General features: G+C 32.8%; 1 protein-coding gene across 10 annotated transcripts in view; it reads left to right on the top strand.

The window, feature by feature from the left end:
- Positions 1-1,282: 1,282 nt before the first annotated feature.
- LOC114188929 overlaps positions 1,283-18,411 on the top strand; it is a 40,215-nt gene continuing 23,086 nt past the window's right edge. For 3 of the 10 annotated variants that reach the window (XR_003605475.1, XR_003605476.1, XR_003605478.1), the window contains exon 1: positions 17,359-17,501. Coding sequence is in view for 1 of the 10 variants with exons in the window: in XM_028077602.1 (XP_027933403.1) it covers positions 3,217-3,297; positions 4,280-4,341; positions 4,970-5,088 (262 nt within the window). In the remaining 9 variants the exon portion in view is untranslated. The other 7 variants (XR_003605473.1, XR_003605474.1, XR_003605470.1 and 4 more) reach the window with 6 other exon arrangements.

Raw genomic sequence — 18,411 nt, 5'->3', positions numbered from 1 at the left:
AAATTACATACCATACCAAACAACTAATTGAACCTTATTTATTTAAACATTATATAAAACAAATTTTTAAGTCCATAATCATTCACTAATATACAAAAGAAATTACATATAATTCATTAAATTTTAACCTGATTCAAATTTTTATTTTTATAACATTATTGTAATAATTAAATATATATTTTTAAATTTATATAGACAAATTTAATAATAAATATATAATTTTTTTAAAAAAGAAAACAAAAGTTGACCACATGTATAAAAATTTATATAGGCAATGTGTGGATAGTGATTAAAATTTACGGTAATAATGTATAAAAATATATTGCACTCATGAATGGTGTTTGTAACAATTGTTTTAATAACGAATAATTCTTTTTAGACACTCTATTATTATATAAAATAAACATACAGAGAAAAATATTTTATGTGGTCAAAAAGATTAAATTATATTATTTAATTTTAAAATTATAAATATATTTAACGGAAAAAAAGTTTTATTAAGAAGATCAATGTTCAGTTAAAAAGATTAAATGAGTAAAATGTTCTTTTAGTTAATTGTAGAGATAGTAACTTAAATACATTTAAAGAAAAAAAGAGATAATTAAGAATTTGTTATTTCTATACATCGACTCCGATTTTATGTTTGAATAAGTATTTTTTAGAAAAACTTAGTTTCCCAAGAGATTTTAGAATGCCTTTTTAGTAAAATTTGTACGAAATCTGAAGAAAAAAGTTTAGCAAATCAAAATAAGATTAATAATAAAAATATTACTCTAAAATCTGAAATAGCAATAAAAGGTCATATATTCTAAAAATAAGAATCACACGGGAGTGTTATTATAATAAAACTAATAACAAGAAAATTATTTAAAAACATACTAATTAAAGAAATAAGTATTTTTTAAATTTGATAATATAATTATAAAAATATATTAAAATTGTATATAATGTGTAGAATTTAAAATGTTAGAAATCGAATTCAAGATTAAAGCAATCTTAAATATTAAATTGTTTTCACTATAAAAGATAATAAATTATCTCAATAAAAACAAGTTAATATTCGTAAGAAGTTTTTAAATATCATAAAAATGTTTTAAAAAATAACTAAAATGTTATTTTCGCTGATAAAAAATAAATTAAAATGTTTTGCCCTCGGTTAACGGCTGTTTATAAAGATAAGATAAGGACGAAATCTTAAGTGCATCATAACCGTCTAAGTTTTCTCTCACCGCGTAATCTCAACGGTCAATCTTGATTCTCCCTTTCTATATATATCCCACCGCCCTTATGGTTATTCCAGTGCGACAGTTTCTTCTGGCATATTCTATCTGTTATACATGTTTCTTTTTTCGATGATTGTGGTATATGGCTTTGGGGATTGTGTTTCTTGATCAAGTTTTTTCAGGATTTTTCGAATTTAGGGTCGATAAATGTGTTTTGTCAGATTGAAGAACGCGAGCATTATCAGTGCCTTTGTCGGATTATCAAACTGAAGAATACAAAAATTATTCTGAATATCATTCTTTATCTGATGATGATGTCGAGTTTTGGATCTTTTCGCGTACTTTACAGTTTTGGATCTTTTCGCGTATTTTCTTTACACCTAATTGTCGCCTGTTCTCTGACATTTCTTTTGCATATGGATGATATGAAAAGCATAATAATTCAGAACAGCCGTGGGCTCAGCATAACCTAAGTCTTCTTTGTGGCTCCTTTCTGTTATAATATAAGCTGTTTGGTATTGATCATCGAATATAGGATTGAACCATGATTTGTTTATCTGCAGTGGTGTGTGGAATGGTTTTGTAACATCCTGATTTAAGAGTTGTTATCGTTTTCTTGAATTTTGGGTCTGTACAGGGCAGGCACGGTGTATGAATGTGTGGTGTAGGAGATCATGTAAGTTTTAGGTTTTGTTAAGACGATCTGATCTCGGAACCTGTCAGATTTGTTGTCTGTGTTTATTCCTCTGCAGCATGTCCTGAATCTCTGAGATTTATTTTGGCGGTTGAGAATGTAGAATCGAGTTTCCATCGCTGTTGCTCTCAGTATCCAAATTTCTCGATGGATGTTCTCTCATATCGACTTTCTCTCGACTTGATTACGACTTGATCACATAAGGATTGAATTGTGATTTGTTCCCCGGAAGCTTTAGGTTCTGTTATTCTCACCTGTTATTCTCACTTTTTTGTATTTATCTTTGACTAGCTATTTGATGATTCCTTTTCAGCACGATGTCGGTTGAGAATTAAAAACCATAAATGTGAATATAGTTCTTGTTTGATTTTTGAAATCTGTCAAATCTAGGTGTGTGATCTGCGATTGTGATGATTCCTTCTCAGCACATTAACAGTTGAGGATTAAATAATAATACAATATCCAGTGTAATATAATTTCTTGGATGAGTTTCATTTCTATTATCTAATTTCTTGAACCTGATCTTGTTTTTCTGCAGCAATGTTTGGGGATTCGTTTGGCCTAAGCATATATTAGGAGCGAAGATGTCTTTGCATTTTGGTTGTTTTTCTGCAGCAATTTTTGGGGGATTTGTTTGGCGTAACATTAGTCTCATTGAGCATATATTAGGAGCGAAAAATGTCTCTGCTTTTTGGTTGGATTCATTGCTGACCTTGCAATGTGGCTGTGAGTTCTTGTGGATTTTTGTAACATGCACTATCAGACTATTGGAGGCACCGCAAATTGGGGAGGATTTGTCTGACAACTAGATGATTAAATGGAAACTTCTCTTAAAAATTTTCTTTCTGCTTTTTGGTCATGTTATTGTTTTTTTCCCCTCATTTCTTAATGATTTGAATTTCTAATTTCATATATGAAGTACTGGATTCATTGTGAAAAAAAGGATGAAAGGATAAGATATGATGGCCATTTCATATATGCTGTTTGACTGTTATTGAACTTACTGCAAAACTTTATGTTCTATTGCGTTTTCATTTAGTAGCTCTCTTATGTGTTTGGAGTTGAAATGACTATTGTTTCTCTTACTGATTGTAGGAAGGTACATGGTCAGCCATTGTGTTAATCGAAGGAGGAGTCATTCTTCATAGTTGAAATTATGATCAGCCTCTTACGGAAATTTGTCTATTGTTTTTTTAGAAATTTTATTTTTGTATCCATCTTATTGTCTAGGTCCTTCACCTTTTACCCAGATTAATTATAGTTTTCTTAAATTCATGGGTTGTATAGGGAAATTACAAAATGAAGTGGAGGCATAGTGTGCAAATGATGGGTGGTGGTCATGTTTTGGGAACAGTGAATGGAGATCCCGTGAAACTTAAGGTCAGGCAAAACTTGTGGAGTGGGGAGATCTTGTAGATACTCGCTATATGAGTGAGAAACTTTGACATTTGTGTTGTTATGCGGTTGACTTTTCATTTTGATTATCTTCTTCTACTAGTGTTGCGATGAAAATGATGTTGATTTCATTGTGGAGGCAATAGCTGTGTATTATTGAACTTAAACAAAGCTTTATTTTTTATCACGGTTCTCACGATTCAATTTACTATTTTTCTTATGTGTGCTTGAGTTAGAATGGTTGCAGTTTCTTTTATTGACTGTAGGATTGTACATGTGTTGTAGGATTGTACTTGTGTCTGTCATGGTGTTTGTTTAAGCAAGAGCAATACTTTATCATTGAACATTATGTTTGTCGAGCTGGTTTTGGAAAATTCTCCATTGGATTTCTTTAATTATTAATTTTATTTATTGATCTTATCGTCTAGGTCCTTCATCTTCTACCCAGTTTGATTATAGTTTTCTTGAATTCATGGGATTTACAGGGAAACTAAGAAATGAAGTGGGTGCGGAGTGTGCAAATGGTGAGTGGTGAGCAGGTTTTGGAAACAGAGGAAGCGGCAATGAAACTTTAGGTTTAATTATTTTTGCATTCATTATTTTCATTGCCATTTTTCCTCCAGTTAAACTTGTGGAGTGGGAGATCTTGTAAATTCTCTTAAATATGCACTGCATGAGTTAGAGGCCTTGACAATTTTAATTAACTTTTTCTACACGTGTTACAACGAAGAGGGTGTCTATTCGGTCATGGCATCAATTGTTGTAGATTATTTGACTTCCTACGTTGCAGCGAAGAGGATGTGTCTATTGGGTCGTGTAGTCAACAGTTGTAGATTATTTAACTTATCAACAGTTGTAGATTATTTAATTTATTACGAAGCTTTATGGTTTATTACGATTCAATTTACTATTTTTCTGATGTGTTCGAGTTGGAATGACTTTAGTCTCTCTTATTTGTCGTATGAAGGTACATGTGTCAAACATGGCGTTTGTCCAAGCAGGGAAACTACGAAATGAAGTGGGTGCAAGGTATCCAAATAGAGGGTGATTGGCAGGTTTTGAAAACTAAGAAATGAAGTGGGTGCAAGATATGCAAATATAGGGTGGTTGGCTGGTTTTAGAAACTAAGAAATGAAGTGGGTGCATGGTGTTCAAAAAGTGGGTGGTTGGTAGGTCTAGGAAACATTGGATGGAGATGATGGAGATATCCGTTGAAACTTTAGGTCTCATTATCTTTGCATTCATTTATTTTCTTTATCGTTGTTCTTCATGCTAAACTTGTGGAGTGGTTATATCTTATAAATAGGCACTATATAAGTGAGAGGCTTTGACATGGGAGTTGTTCGATTGTTGACTCTCTTTATGTTGGTTGTCCTCTATTAGTCGTGTTGCAACAATGAGGATGTCTGTTGGATCATGGAGGCATAGCTATAAATTATTGAACTTACTTCAAAGCTTTATATTTTATTACGTCTCCATTTATTTTCATTCTTGTGTGCTCGAGTTTGAATGGCTGTAGTCAGTCAAGTTAGCCATGTTGTTTGTTTAAGCAAGAGTAATACTTGATCATTAAACATTATGATTGTCGAGCTAATTGTGGAAATTTCTCCTTTGGTATCTTTAATTATTAACTTTGTTTGTTCATCTTATCGTCTAGGTCCTTCATCTTCTACCGTAGTTTTCTTGAATTCATGGGCTTTACAGGAAAATTAAGAAATGAAGTGGGTGCAGAGTGTGCAAATGGTGGGTGGTGGGCTGGTTTCAGAAACAGATCCGGTGAAACTTTTGGTTTTATTATCTTTGTATTCAATATTTTCATTGTCGTTATTCTTCATGCCAAACTTGTGGAGTGGTTGACCTTGTAAATAGCACTATTTGAGTGGGAGGCTTTGACATTTGTGATGATCTAGGCTGTTATTCGAATTTCTCAATTGGTTTCTTGCTTCTTGAATTTGGTTTATATGAAGCTTTATGGTTTATTACGATTCAATTTATTTGTTGTAGGAAGGTACGTGTGTCAACCATGGTGTTTGTCTGAGCAAGAGCAATACTCGATCTTTTAACATTGTGACTTTGAACATTGTGATCATAAAGCCTGTTAAGGAAATTTCTCTATTGATTTTTCTAATTCTTGAATTTATTTATTCATATTATCGTCTATGTCCTTCCTCTTTTACCCTGATTGTTTTACGTTTCTTAAATTTATGGGCTTTACGTTTCTTAAATTCATGGGCTTTAGGCTTTACAGGAAAACTAAGAAATGAAGTGGGTGCAGAATGTGCTAATGGTGGGTGGTGGGAAGGTTTTGAACCGGGATCGCGTTTGCATTCACTGTTTTCATTACCGTTTTTCATCATGTTAACCTTCAGGAGTGGTAGATCTTATAACTATAAACTTTGTTGATTTTAATTATCATTTTCTATACGTGTTGCTGCGAAGAGGATGTCTATTGGGTCATTGGGTCGTTTTTCATCATGTTAACCTTCTGGAGTGGGAGATCTTGTAACTATAAACTGTATGAGTTAAAGGCTTTGACGATGTCGTTCTAGACTTGACTTGTTGATTTCAGTGATCTTTTTTTTTGCACAGCTGCGAAGAGGATGTCTATTGGGTCGTGGAGCGAATAACTATTGATTATTTAACTTAGTACGAAGCTTTATGTTTTAATACGATACCGTATCCTATTTTTCTTAAGTGCTCAAGTGGAATGGTTGCAGTCTCTCTTATTTGTTCTAGGAAGGTACATGTGTCAGACGTGGCCTTTGTCTAAGCAAGAACAATACTCAATCTTCCTGTTATGGGAATTTCTCCACGGGTTTCTTAATTCTTGAATTTGTTTATCCATCTTACTGTCTAGATCTTTCACCTTTTACTCGGATTGATCTGGTTTTAGAAACAGAGTGGATGGAGATCTGGTTTGGATTCATTATTTTTTTGTCGTGTTCTTCATGCTAAACTTGTGTAGTGAGATATGCTATAAATACGCACTATATGAGTGAGAGGCTTTGACATGTCTATGGTTCGACTGTTGGCTATATTTATGTTGTTGATATTCTTCTTCTAGTCATGTTGCAGCAATGAGGATGCCTATTGGATCGTGGAGGCAAAAGCTGTAAATTTTTGAACTTGCTACAAAGCTTTATGTTTGATTACATTTCCATTTATTATAATTCTTGTGAGCTCGATTTGGAATGGTTGTTGTTTCTTTTATTGGTTGTCTCAGGTACATGTGTCAGTAATGATGTTTGTCTAAGCAAGTGCAATACTTGATAGCATGGACATTATGATCATCAAGTTTGTTAAGGAAATTTCTCAATTGGTTTTTCTAATTCTTGAATTTGTTTATTCGTCTTATCGTCTATGTTCTTCCTCTTCTACCTTGATTGATGTAGTTTGTTAAATTCGTGGGCTACGTTCATGGGCTTTACAGGAAATAAATGAAGTGGGTGCAGGGTGTGCAAATGGTGGGTGGTGGACAACTTTTGGAAACAGTGTATGGGGATCCGGTGAAAACTTAGGTTTACTTATTTTTTCATTCATTATGTTCATTGTATGAGTGAGAGGCTTTGACATTTGTCTCGTTGCAACAGGTGATATTGATGATTTTAATTATCCTTTTCTACTATTGTTGCAGCGAAGAGGATGTCTATTGGGTCGTGGAGCCAACAACTCTAGATTATTTAACTTACTAGGAAGCTTTATGTTTTATTATGATTCAATTTTACTATTTTTCTTACGTGTTCGAGTTCGAATGGGTGTAGTCTCTCTTTTTTTTTGTAGGAAGGTACATGTGTCAGCCGCAATGTTTGTCTAAGCAAGAGCAATACAACTGAACATAGTTTTTTGTTTCTTGTGTTGTCAGTGATCTCTTGCTTCTCTCTCTATTGGCCTGTATGCATCTTTTTCCATTTTTTTTTCTTTGACTCTTGCACATTTCTAAGTAATTTGGGTTTCTCTAAGCTTGCATGAGTTCAGGATTTATCGTGAAATTTGACCCTTTTAAATGATGCAATTGAATATTGAAATGATATATTATTGATCTTTAGTTTTATAGTGCTGAATTCTTTTTTTTTCTTAGGTGTAGCAAAATTTAAGTAATTTTCTTAGAGTTTTTACTTCATTTTACTAATTATTAAGAGCATTGGATAATTTGATTTCAAAACTTCATTTTGTGTTGTTTTGTATGCTGCATTGACAAATGAATTTTGCCTTGTATTTCAAATGTATTTCAGACTATCAATTATACGTTGCCTTTATTTTCATTTGCCGTTTGAGGATTTAAAAATATAAACAGTTAAAAATTTAAAAATCTTGGTGCCTCTTGTGAATTTTAGGTTTTATTATCTTTACATTGATTATTTTCTATGTAATATGTTGTAAGAGCCATAGTCAATTGTGTTGTTTTGACTTTTGACTCTTTTGATTTGATTATCTTCTATTCTTTTTTGCAAGTGAAGATTTACTGTGAATGTATGTTGGGTCATTGACATTATAACGGCAGATTATTGGACTTAATGGGTTACTTTGTTTCTTAATAAATCCAAGAGTTGGTTGAAACAATTGCATTCTTCCCTTTTCAGCACACGCTATTTAGCCTTTGAAATTTCTTTTGCTGATTGCGTATCAAAAATCTTCGGTTAGGAATGGTTTACGACATGGAACCTAATATCCGAGTTTGTTCTTTATATAATTTCTCTGCATTGGTATTTTGGATTTGTTTCTTGTATTGTTAGCCTATTATTAGCATTTACGTCACCCTTGGATTTTGAATTACCGAACTGCATAACTTTTAAGCATGTGAGGATTGAAATACATAAGTGTTAGGGCTTTGAACTGGTAATAACCTAATTTCTTAATCTTTAAAATGTCGGCAGTTGATTGCAAACATTGTCATTCAACTGCCTTTGTTTCTCTGCATAGGTGTTTCTATTATGCAGCTGAAGTGGGGTTTGTTGTTGAAGAACTGACCATCTTCTGTTTTAACTTTTCCTTGGTCTAGGATGAGCTCATTTCACCATCTTTTTGTGCTTGGTTTGGTTCTCACAGTGAACTCAAGTGTGGTCGTTTGTGGAAGAAATTAACTATCCTATAAAATGGTTTGGTGATTTGGGTGAAGTAAATGGTGTTCGTGATCAATTGATGTGGTCAGATTTTGGTGTTGAAGAGAGTTTAGTACGACTTGCATTCTTATTCTTGCATATTGTTTGCACTCTTCGGTACTCCGAGATCACAGCTGTGTTTACTTCCTTCAGTTTGGGGTCTCACAATTTGTGATAGGATGTGGGAACCATATGCGATCTTGTTGCAGACTATTTTACTCAATCTTAGTCCATTGCTGATTTTGTTCAGTCTGAAAACTTTTGCTAATACATATGTGGGCACAGGTTTTGGAAGTTGTGAATGAAGATCCAGGCAGATTTTAGGTTTTATATTATCTTTGCGTTCACTATTTACTCTGAAGTTATTCTTGTCTACATTTGTGGACTGGTGACACACACTATATGAGTATAAGAGGCATTGGCATTTGTATTGTTCGGCCTTTAACTCGTTCTTCAGTGATGACTAGACTTACTTTGGATGTCTGTTGGGCGATGGACGCAATGGAGGTAGATTTTTGTTTGGAACAACTAGTCTCTCTTAATGATTGAATAGTGGGAAGGTGTATTAAATACTTTTCTTATGCGCTTGATTTGGAATGGGTGTACCCTCTCTTATTGCTTGTCGGAAGGTACTTGATCACTGAACATTATGATCATTGAGTCTGTTATGGGAATCTCTCTGGTGGTTTTTTAATTATTGAATTTATTATCTCCTATGAAGCCAAGTGCAATGAAGTGTGGTGTAGATGTGCAAATTGTGCGTCAAAGGTCTGTGATATGTGAAGCTAAAGGTTTTATTTACCGTCACTTTGCTGTGCTCTTCTGGGTCAACTTTTAACTGTCTAATCTTGTTAGTTTGATTCTGATCTCGGTTGTGTTGATGGTGGTATGCCGACAGTGTAGAAGTTTGTCATGCGCACCACAAAACTCACATTTGAGGAGGTTTTGTCTGCTATTTTTTTTGAGTTATGTATTTATGAATGACATTGTAGGACGAGCATTATTGACAAGGGTTGTTGTTCTTAAATTGATAAAGATATTTAATTCGGTAAAAAATAAAATAAAGGATTTAATTAGTTTTTTATCCTAGAACAAAAATTTGGCGAAAATTCGATTAGAGAGAGTCTCTATGGGTTTTACTTGTTTTCTAGTTATTCATAGGTATATATTTATTCATATAATTTGGCTTGATAATCCAATGAATCTCTGTCTTCTAGGTCTTTTGGATTTATGATATTTCCAAGTACCAACTACTAGTTTGAAATATGTGTTGTGATTGGGGTATATTCAACATCATAGCCCCTTTCGGGTTGGGGTCTCACTATTTGTGATAGGATGTGGAGGCTGGCTATATTGATCAATCTTACTTCCTTTCCATAACAAAGGATATTGCAGTAATTTTTATAAAATTTTTATGATTGTTGTATGATGGTCATTAAGGTTTCTGTTTCTTGTGTTGTCAGCGGAACTCTTGCTTCTTTCTCTATTTCCCCATGTGCATCTTTTTCCAATTTTTTTTTTCTTCTTTTTGACTCTTGCACATTTCTAAGTAATTTGGGTTTCTCTTAGCTTTCATGAGTTTAGGATTTATCGTGAAATTTGACCCTTTTTAAATGATGCAATTGAATATTGAAAAGATAGATTATTGATCTTTAGTTTAATAGTGTTGATTTACTTTCTTATTTTTTTAGGTGTAGCAAAATTTAAGTAATTTAACCTGATATCTGAGTTTGCTCTGTTTATATTTTCTCTGCATTGATGTTTTGGATTTGTTTCTTGTATTGTTAGCCTATTATTAGCATTTACGTCTCCCTTGGTTTTTGAATTACAGAACTGCATGACTTTTAAGCTTGTGAGGATTGAAGAACACGTAATAACCTAATTTCTTAGTTTTTGAATTGTCGGCATTTGATCATAAACTGTCATTTGTTTCTCTGCAGAGGTGTTTCTGTTATGCAGTTGAAGTGGGGTTTGTTGTTGAAGAACTGGCCATCTTCTGTTTTTACTTTTCCTTGATCTTTGATGAGCTCACTTCACCAAATTTTTGTGCTTGGTTTGGTTCTCACGGTGAACTCAAGTGTGGTCGTTTGTGGAAGAAATTAACTATCTATAAAATGGTTTGGTGATTTTCTATTGATTTGGCTGAAGTATATCGTTGTGATCAATTGAGATTTCGGTGTTAAAGAGAGTTTAATGCGTCTTGCATTCTGATTCTTGCGTAAGATTTGCACTCTTCGGTACTCCAAAATCACAGCTCTATTTACTTCCTTCAGTTTGGTGTCTCCAAATTTGTGATAGGATGTGGGAACCAGATGCTTTCTTGTTGCAGACTATTTTACTTAATCTTAGTCCCTTGCTGATTTTGTTCAATCTCAAAACTTTTGCTAATATATATGTGGGTAAAAGTGTTGGAAGCTGTTAATGAAGATCCAGGCAAACTTTAGGTTTTATATTATCATTGCGCTACATTTGTGGAGTGGTGGCAGGCACTATATGAGTATGAGAGGCATTGACATTTGTATTGTTTGGCCTTTAACTCATTTTGCAGTGATGACTATACTTACTTTGGATGTCTGTTGGATGATTGTCGCAATGGAGGTATATTTTTGTTTGGAACGAATAGTCTCTCTTAATGGTTGTAGGAAGGTGTATGATTCTCTGTCTCGTTTTGTTGCGTTTCCATTCACTACTTTTCTTATGCGCTTGATTCGGAATGGCTGTAGCCTCTCTTATTTTAGTTGTAGGAAGGTACTTGATCACTAAACATTATGATCATCGAGTCTGTTATGGGAATCTGTCTGTTGGTTTTTTAATTATTGAATTTATCATCTCCTATGAATCCAAGCACAATGAAGTGTGGTGTATGTGCAAATTGTGCGTTGTCATATGTGAAGCTAAAGGTTTTATTTACCGTCACTTTGCTGTGCTCTTCTGGTTCAATTTTTAACTGGCTAATCTTGTTAGTTTGATTCTGATCTTGGTTGTGTTGATGGTGGTATGCTAACAATGTGGGAGTTTGTCACGGGCACCACAAAACTGACATTTGAGGAGGATTTGTGTGCTACTTTTTTATTTCTGAATTTATGAATGGCATTGTGGGATGAGCATTATTGACAAGGGTTGTTGTTCTTATATTGATAAAGATATTTTTTCCAAAATCAAAAAGAGCGATTCGGTAACAAAAAAAATAAAGGATTTAATTAGTTTTTTATCCTAGAACAAAAATTTGGCAAAATTTTGATTAGAGAGAGCCTCTTTATGGGTTATACTTGTTTTCTAGGTATATATTTATACATATAATTTAGTTTGATAATCCAATGAATCTTTGATTCTTTCTTTGACCAAATGACTTTTTTTAATGGAGCAATGTCCAACATATGTAGAACCCCGTAGATCTCGTTTGATTTGATGGTTTCCTCAATTCTCTTATTGTTATGTGGACGAATTTTGGAAGGAATGGATGGAGATCCACGGAAACTTTGTGTTCTATTATCTTTTCATTCACTATTTTCTTTTTGAGTGGGAGTTCTTGTAAACATGCACTATATAAGTATGAAAGGGTTTGACATTTCAAAAGTTGTGCCTTTGACTCGTTTTGCAGCGAAGAGTTGCTTGCTATGGATATCTGTTGTGGAGGCAATGGCTGGAGATTATTGTTTGGAATGGCAGTAGTCTCTCATTGGTTGTAATCTCTCTCCTTTTATTACGTTTCCATTCACTATTGTTCTTATGTGGTCGATTTGAAATGGATGTAGTCTCTCGAATTGGTTTTCGGAAGGTATATGTATCAGTCAGAAGCAATCTATGGACTGTGAGGCTAAGGGTTTTTATTTACCGGTACAATGCTGTGGATTAATTTTTAATTGGCTAAACTTGTTTGTTTGGATCTGATCTTGGTTGCTACATTTTTGTGTTCTGGGTTTACAAAAGGCATTTTGGGATGAGCATGGTTGACAAGTTCTGTTAGGCTTTACTCTTTGATTTGATGGTATCTCAATTCCTTTCCATGCATTATTTTCCATTCATTATTTTCATTATTGTTTGATTTTGGATAGGAATTGATGTATTTCTGGGCATTCTTGGTTCTGGAGTTTTGGGTTTAAAACATCACGTGATGACCGATTTTAGCTTGTTGTTTAGAGTGACTAAGGCTACCCTGGTTTTATGGGATCATCTTCCGTGAGTTTTGATTTAGTTGGTTGGTAAGCTAGCAATATCGGATTTCCTTGTTTTCTTATCAGGAACAATGTTTCTGGAGTTGGATATAATGAAACAACATATGTAATGTTTTTGCTGTACAAGTTTGAAATATGTGATGTGCTTGTCAGATATTTTGTAGGTATGTAATGTATTTTTAACAATTGTCGTGTATAAAATTATTATGACTGATGGATTGCCTTTAATAGTTATTACACCGAAGGTCCTAGTGGATGATTCTCATTATTGTAATAATTCTATGGCATTTTTTTTCGTACTTATTTTCGAAGATGTATTTTACAATTAGTTCTGCAATGGTTCTTTTCTTATGGACTCTGCTTTATTTTTTATTCAAATGTTTTTAAATTATTTTTTCGTTTGTGATTTGTAATAGATGCTTAGGGTGTCACAGATATGTTTTTCATTTTTACATTGTCTGGAATTCTTTTCTATTTTTTAATTTGAACCGAAGCACTTTAATTCTTTTCCTGGAAAACATCTTTTTTAACTGCTTTCTTTGTTAAACCTGATAAGTCCTTTCTTGTTTTGGATTTGATCAATCATTTTGTGTAATGTCTCTAGTCTGTTAGTGACAATGTTTTTAAACCATTGTATACATACGCCTTTATTAATGTACATACATTGTTCTAACTTGGAGTTGTTTAGTACATTTGTTGTACAATTTGTGATTTCTTTTACATTGAAAAACTTTGAATTGAAATTCTTACTTTTGTCTTTGTTATATTTTTATTTTTATTTTTATAATATTTTGAAATTCAAAATTAATTATTAAGGTATCCTTATCTTCTGCTGCAACATCTCCTAGGCTCATTGTGACAACTTTCCTCAGCCTACAGATTCATGACATGCGTCCTGCATCCTCTCTTTTTCAAATATTCTCTAAAATGTTTATTCTTCATTCTTTTGTTTTTTCACAATCCTCTTTAGATTTTTGCTCCTTTCATCTTCTTCTCTGCCATTCCCTTGCTGTCATTTCTTTCTTCCAGGTGAGCTTCTTTTTTTTCTTGGTCTTGTATTATGCATTTCCTTGTCTTTGCCGTATTTGTATGGTCTTCAAGTGTTTATTTTGGATTGAATGTATATGCATCTTTTCTCATTCTACTGCACCTGCTGATTCCCTGCATTAATTTCATGGTATAATAGCATAATTTTTTACCATTTATATGTTTGCAATATACTAGTTCTGATTCTATTTCACGTATTCTTTCCATTAACTTTCTAGGGTTGTAAACTATTGCTTTGTAGTCTAATAATAACCATTCTAGCACCATGGCTAAACCTGTATAACTGACTTAAAAATGTTGTAAATTATGACTTAGAAGATTAGATATTCTCAAAATCTTTGAGATTAGATTTTAACCTTAGTTTTAATATAAAAAAAAAGCATATGAAAACATAGTAACAAAACAATCTTGTATTGTCGTAAAAATTTTAATTTTTGTCTAACTTGTTTTTTAATTGGATGTGTGGGTGATCTGTGATTCATTTGATTGAAACTCAAAGTAAAGTTGAAGAAAATTATATTAAATTATTAAATGAAAACATATGACAATGTATTTACATCTTCACAGAAATAACTTACTAAATTGTTAGTTAAATCACATCAAGTAATAAAACTTCATTCTAATAGCCATAAATAAAAGATGAATTATTATAGCCAATAAATATTCAAAATTTATAATCAAATTTAAAATTTGTAAAGAATAATCCATCTGTTATATAATGTTATTTTAAAACGAATCAATGTTAGTTACGAAAATTAAATGAGTCAGATGTCTTTTAGTTAATTATATAAGAAAACTTAAGAAAAGAATTTAGAAAATTAAAATAAGATTAACCATAATATATTACTGTAAAATCTGAAATAACGATAAAAAATCATATGCTATAAATAAGACTCCTTGAGTCTTATATTATAATAAAACTAATAACGTGAAAAATAATTAAAAAGATATATCAATTAAAGAATATAGTTTTTTTTTTAAATTGACAATAAATAAATATATATATATATATATATATATATATATATATATACATATTAAAATTGTATATAATGTGTACAACTTATGTTAAAGCAATCTTAAATTTAATTATCTTGACTAGAAAAGTTAATAAATTGTCTCTTAATAAAAACAAAATAATATTCAGAAGAAAATTTTAAATAATAAGTAAAATGTTCTTTCTCGCTGATAAAAAAAACTAAAATGTTATTTTTTCTGTAACTCGTCGGTTAACAACTATTAATAATCCAAGATATAAGATAAGGATGAAAATCTTATTTACATGATAACCGTATAATTTTTCTCCAACCGCGTAATCTCAGTTGTCAATCTTTACCCTTCCTTATATATATTCTTCTCGCGCCAAAGTTGGTTCTGCCATCTCCTGTCTGACATCCATGGCTCATGGTTCCCTTCTTGATCTAGATTTTTCAGGGTTTTGCGAATTATCTAGTTGATCGAAGTTCACTTTGTCGGATTGAAAGCAAGCATTATTAGTAGTCGCAAGAATTATCAGTAAATTTATACCTTTATTTGATGATTACGAGCTTTGGACCTTGTGGTTCTGACATCTGGTGTCTGTCATACGGCTTGGTGATTCTTCATTGGTTTTGATTCTTGAATTTTTGAATTCTTGTTGTTTCTATAGTTCCATCTTCTAGGAAGACAAGCAATGTGTGGTGTAGCTTCTCTTGTGAAGTATTTGATGATGATGATGCATCAAATTTTGGTGTTTGTGCTCTTTCTTTGTAAGCATGTCCTCAATCCTAAGTTTTCGTTTGTACGACTCCTTTTCTGATTGTGAAGCACTCTTCAGTACCCCATCATCACACCCTATTTACTTTTGGGGTCTCACTATTTGTGACAGGATGGAGGCAGATGCTATGTTTTGCTGGCTATATTTCTCTGTTGTAGTCCCTTACTGATTCTGTTCAATCTGAAAAATCAGGTTACTTTGCTAATTGATATGTGGGGGACAAGTTTTGGAAGCAGTTGATGGATAGCCAGAGAAACTTTTGGTTCTATTATCTTTTCTTTCTTTATTTTATTCGCAGAGTGGGAGTTCTTGTAAAAAGGCACTATATGGGTATGAGAGGCTTTTGTAAATTGTGTAGTTGTGCCTTTGACTCATTTTGCAGTGAAGACTTGCAATGGATGTCTATTGGGTTGTGGAGACAATAGCGGTATATTATTGTTTGGAATGGCTGTAGTCTCTCTCATTGGTTGAATAATAGTAGGAAGGTACATGATTGTGTTTGGAATGGCTGTAGTCTCTCTCATTTTGTTACGTTTCTATTCACTATTGTTCTTATGTGGTCAATTTGGAATGTGGCTGTAGGAAGGTACATATATCAGTCACCATGTTTCTATGCAAGTGCAATAGTTGATCACTGAACATTATGATGTTCGACCTTGTTATGGGATTTTCTCCATTGCTTTTTTAATTCTTGAATTTATGAATTCATCTACTCGTGTTGGTTCTTTGATTTTCTACTTCATTTTACTAATTATCAAGAGGATTGAACAATTTGATTTCAATACTTCTTTTTGTGGCTTTTTGTTTGATCACAAACATAAGCTGTCAACTGCCATTTGTTTCTCTGTAGAGGATTTTCTATTATGCAGCTGATGAAGTTGGGCTTGTCATTGAAGGATTTGTCTGTTACTTTTTTATGAGTTCTGGGCCTATAAAAGGCATTGTGGGATGATCATTATTGACAAGTGTTGTTGGGCTTACTGTTTGATTTGATGGCTTACTATGTTGCATATTTGGGTCATGGCGTCAATAGTAGTAAATTATTTAACTTACTATGTTGCAGCGAAGAGGATGTATATTAGGAAGCTTTATGGTTTATTATGATTCAATTTACTATTTTTCATGTGTGCTCGAGTTGGAATGACTTTAGTCTCTCTTACTTGTCGTGGGAAGGTACGTGTGTCAACCATGGCGATTGTCTGCGCAAATGGTGGGTGGTGGGAAGGTTTTGGATCAGTATCCCGTTTGCATTCACTGTTTTCATTGTCGTTTTTCATCATGTTAACCTTCAGGAGGGGGAGATCTTGCAACTATAAGCTGAATGAGTTAGAGGCTTTGACATTTGTGTCGTGTTGCAGTGATGAGGATGTCTATTGGGTCGTTTTTCATCATGTTAAACTTCTGGAGTCGTAGATCTTCGAACTATACACTATATGAATTATAGGCTTTGACAGTTGTGTCGTTCCACACTTGACATTTTGTTGATTTCAGTGATGTTTTTTTTTTTTTTGCACAGTTAATTTTGTTGATTTTAATTATCATTTTCTACACGTGTTGCTGTGGAAAGGATTTCTATTGGGTCGTGGAGCAAATAGCTGTTGATTATTTAACTTACTACGAAGCTTTATGTTTTTATACGATACAATTTCTTATTTTTCTTAAGTGTTCGAGTAGAATGCTTGTAGTCTCTCTTATTTGTTATAAGAAGGTACATGTGTCAGCCGTGATCTTTGTCTAAGCAAGGGCAATACTCAATCTTCCTGTTATCGGAATTTTTCCACTGGTTTCTTAACTCTTGAAATTGTTTATCCATCTGATTGTCTAGATCTTTTGTCTTTTACTCGAATTGATTATATTTTTCTTGATTTCATGAGCATTTCAGCGAAACTAAGAAATGAAGTGTGTGCAAGGAATGCAAATAGAGGGTGGTTGGCAGGTTTTAGAAACGGTGGATGGAGATTTGGTGAAACCTTCAGTTTCATTATCTTTGCATTCATTATTCTTTGTCATTGTTCTTGATGCTAAACTTGTGGAGTGAGAATGTTATAAATACGCACTATAAGACATGCCTTCTGGGTTTTCTGGATTAGGAATTTTCCTGGTTACAGCAGTGTATGTACAAGTTTGAAATATGATGTACTTGTCTAAGATTTTCTAGGAATATAGATTTATTTTTAATTGTTAGTTTTATTCTTGCATTAAATTAAATAGATCTTTTGCCAATATGATCATTTGATTGTAACCGAAATGCAGTGATTTTTATAAAATTGTTATGATTGATGTATTGCTTTCAATAGTTATTGCTGTTGGAAAAATAACATTTTTTTCGAATTATTTTACAGCTTTCTTTATTGAACCACATAATTCCTTCCCTGTTTTGGATTTGGCCAATCAATTTTTATAACTTCTTCAGTCTGTTTTGTTTGAATTTTTTAAACCATTTTATAGGCTTACGCTGTTCTAAAATATTGTTGTATAATTTGTCTATGCTGCATTCAGATTACAAAACATAAAATTGAATTCTTACTCTTATCTCTTTTATATTCTGAGGTAGTTAGTTAGAGCTCCTTTTTAAGTCTTTTCAAAGGCGTTGAGAGCCTTCTCTTGTATGCTCATTGATTACTTCACCCCTCGACTTTAAATTTGCAAGTGTTTAAGAGAATTTAGTATTGTTTTCCCTTTCTCTAAACTATTTGCATCTTGGGTGTTGCTTCTGCAAACACATACAATATCTAGTTATAGGTGGAAACACTTTTTAGCTGCTTTCTTTATTAAACTAGATAATTTCTTTCCTGTTTTGGGTTTGGTCAATATTTTTTGTAAGATGTTTAGTCTATTAGTGAGAATTTTTTAAACGACTTGGTGCATACACCCAAAGAATTCCTAAATCTTTACCTGGGAAACACTGGGAAACACTTTTCTAGCTGCTTTCTTTATTAAACTTGATGGTTTCTCTCCTGTTTCTTTAGTCACCACTTTATGTATACACCTTATATAGCCGTCCGTTGTCCTAATTTGAGTT

This window comes from Vigna unguiculata, chromosome 6, assembly GCF_004118075.2.
Source record: "Vigna unguiculata cultivar IT97K-499-35 chromosome 6, ASM411807v1, whole genome shotgun sequence".
NCBI classification, from domain to species: domain Eukaryota; kingdom Viridiplantae; phylum Streptophyta; class Magnoliopsida; order Fabales; family Fabaceae; genus Vigna; species Vigna unguiculata.
The sequence above is the reverse complement of the archived record's forward strand: the minus strand, read 5'-3'. Positions and strand labels throughout refer to the sequence as shown.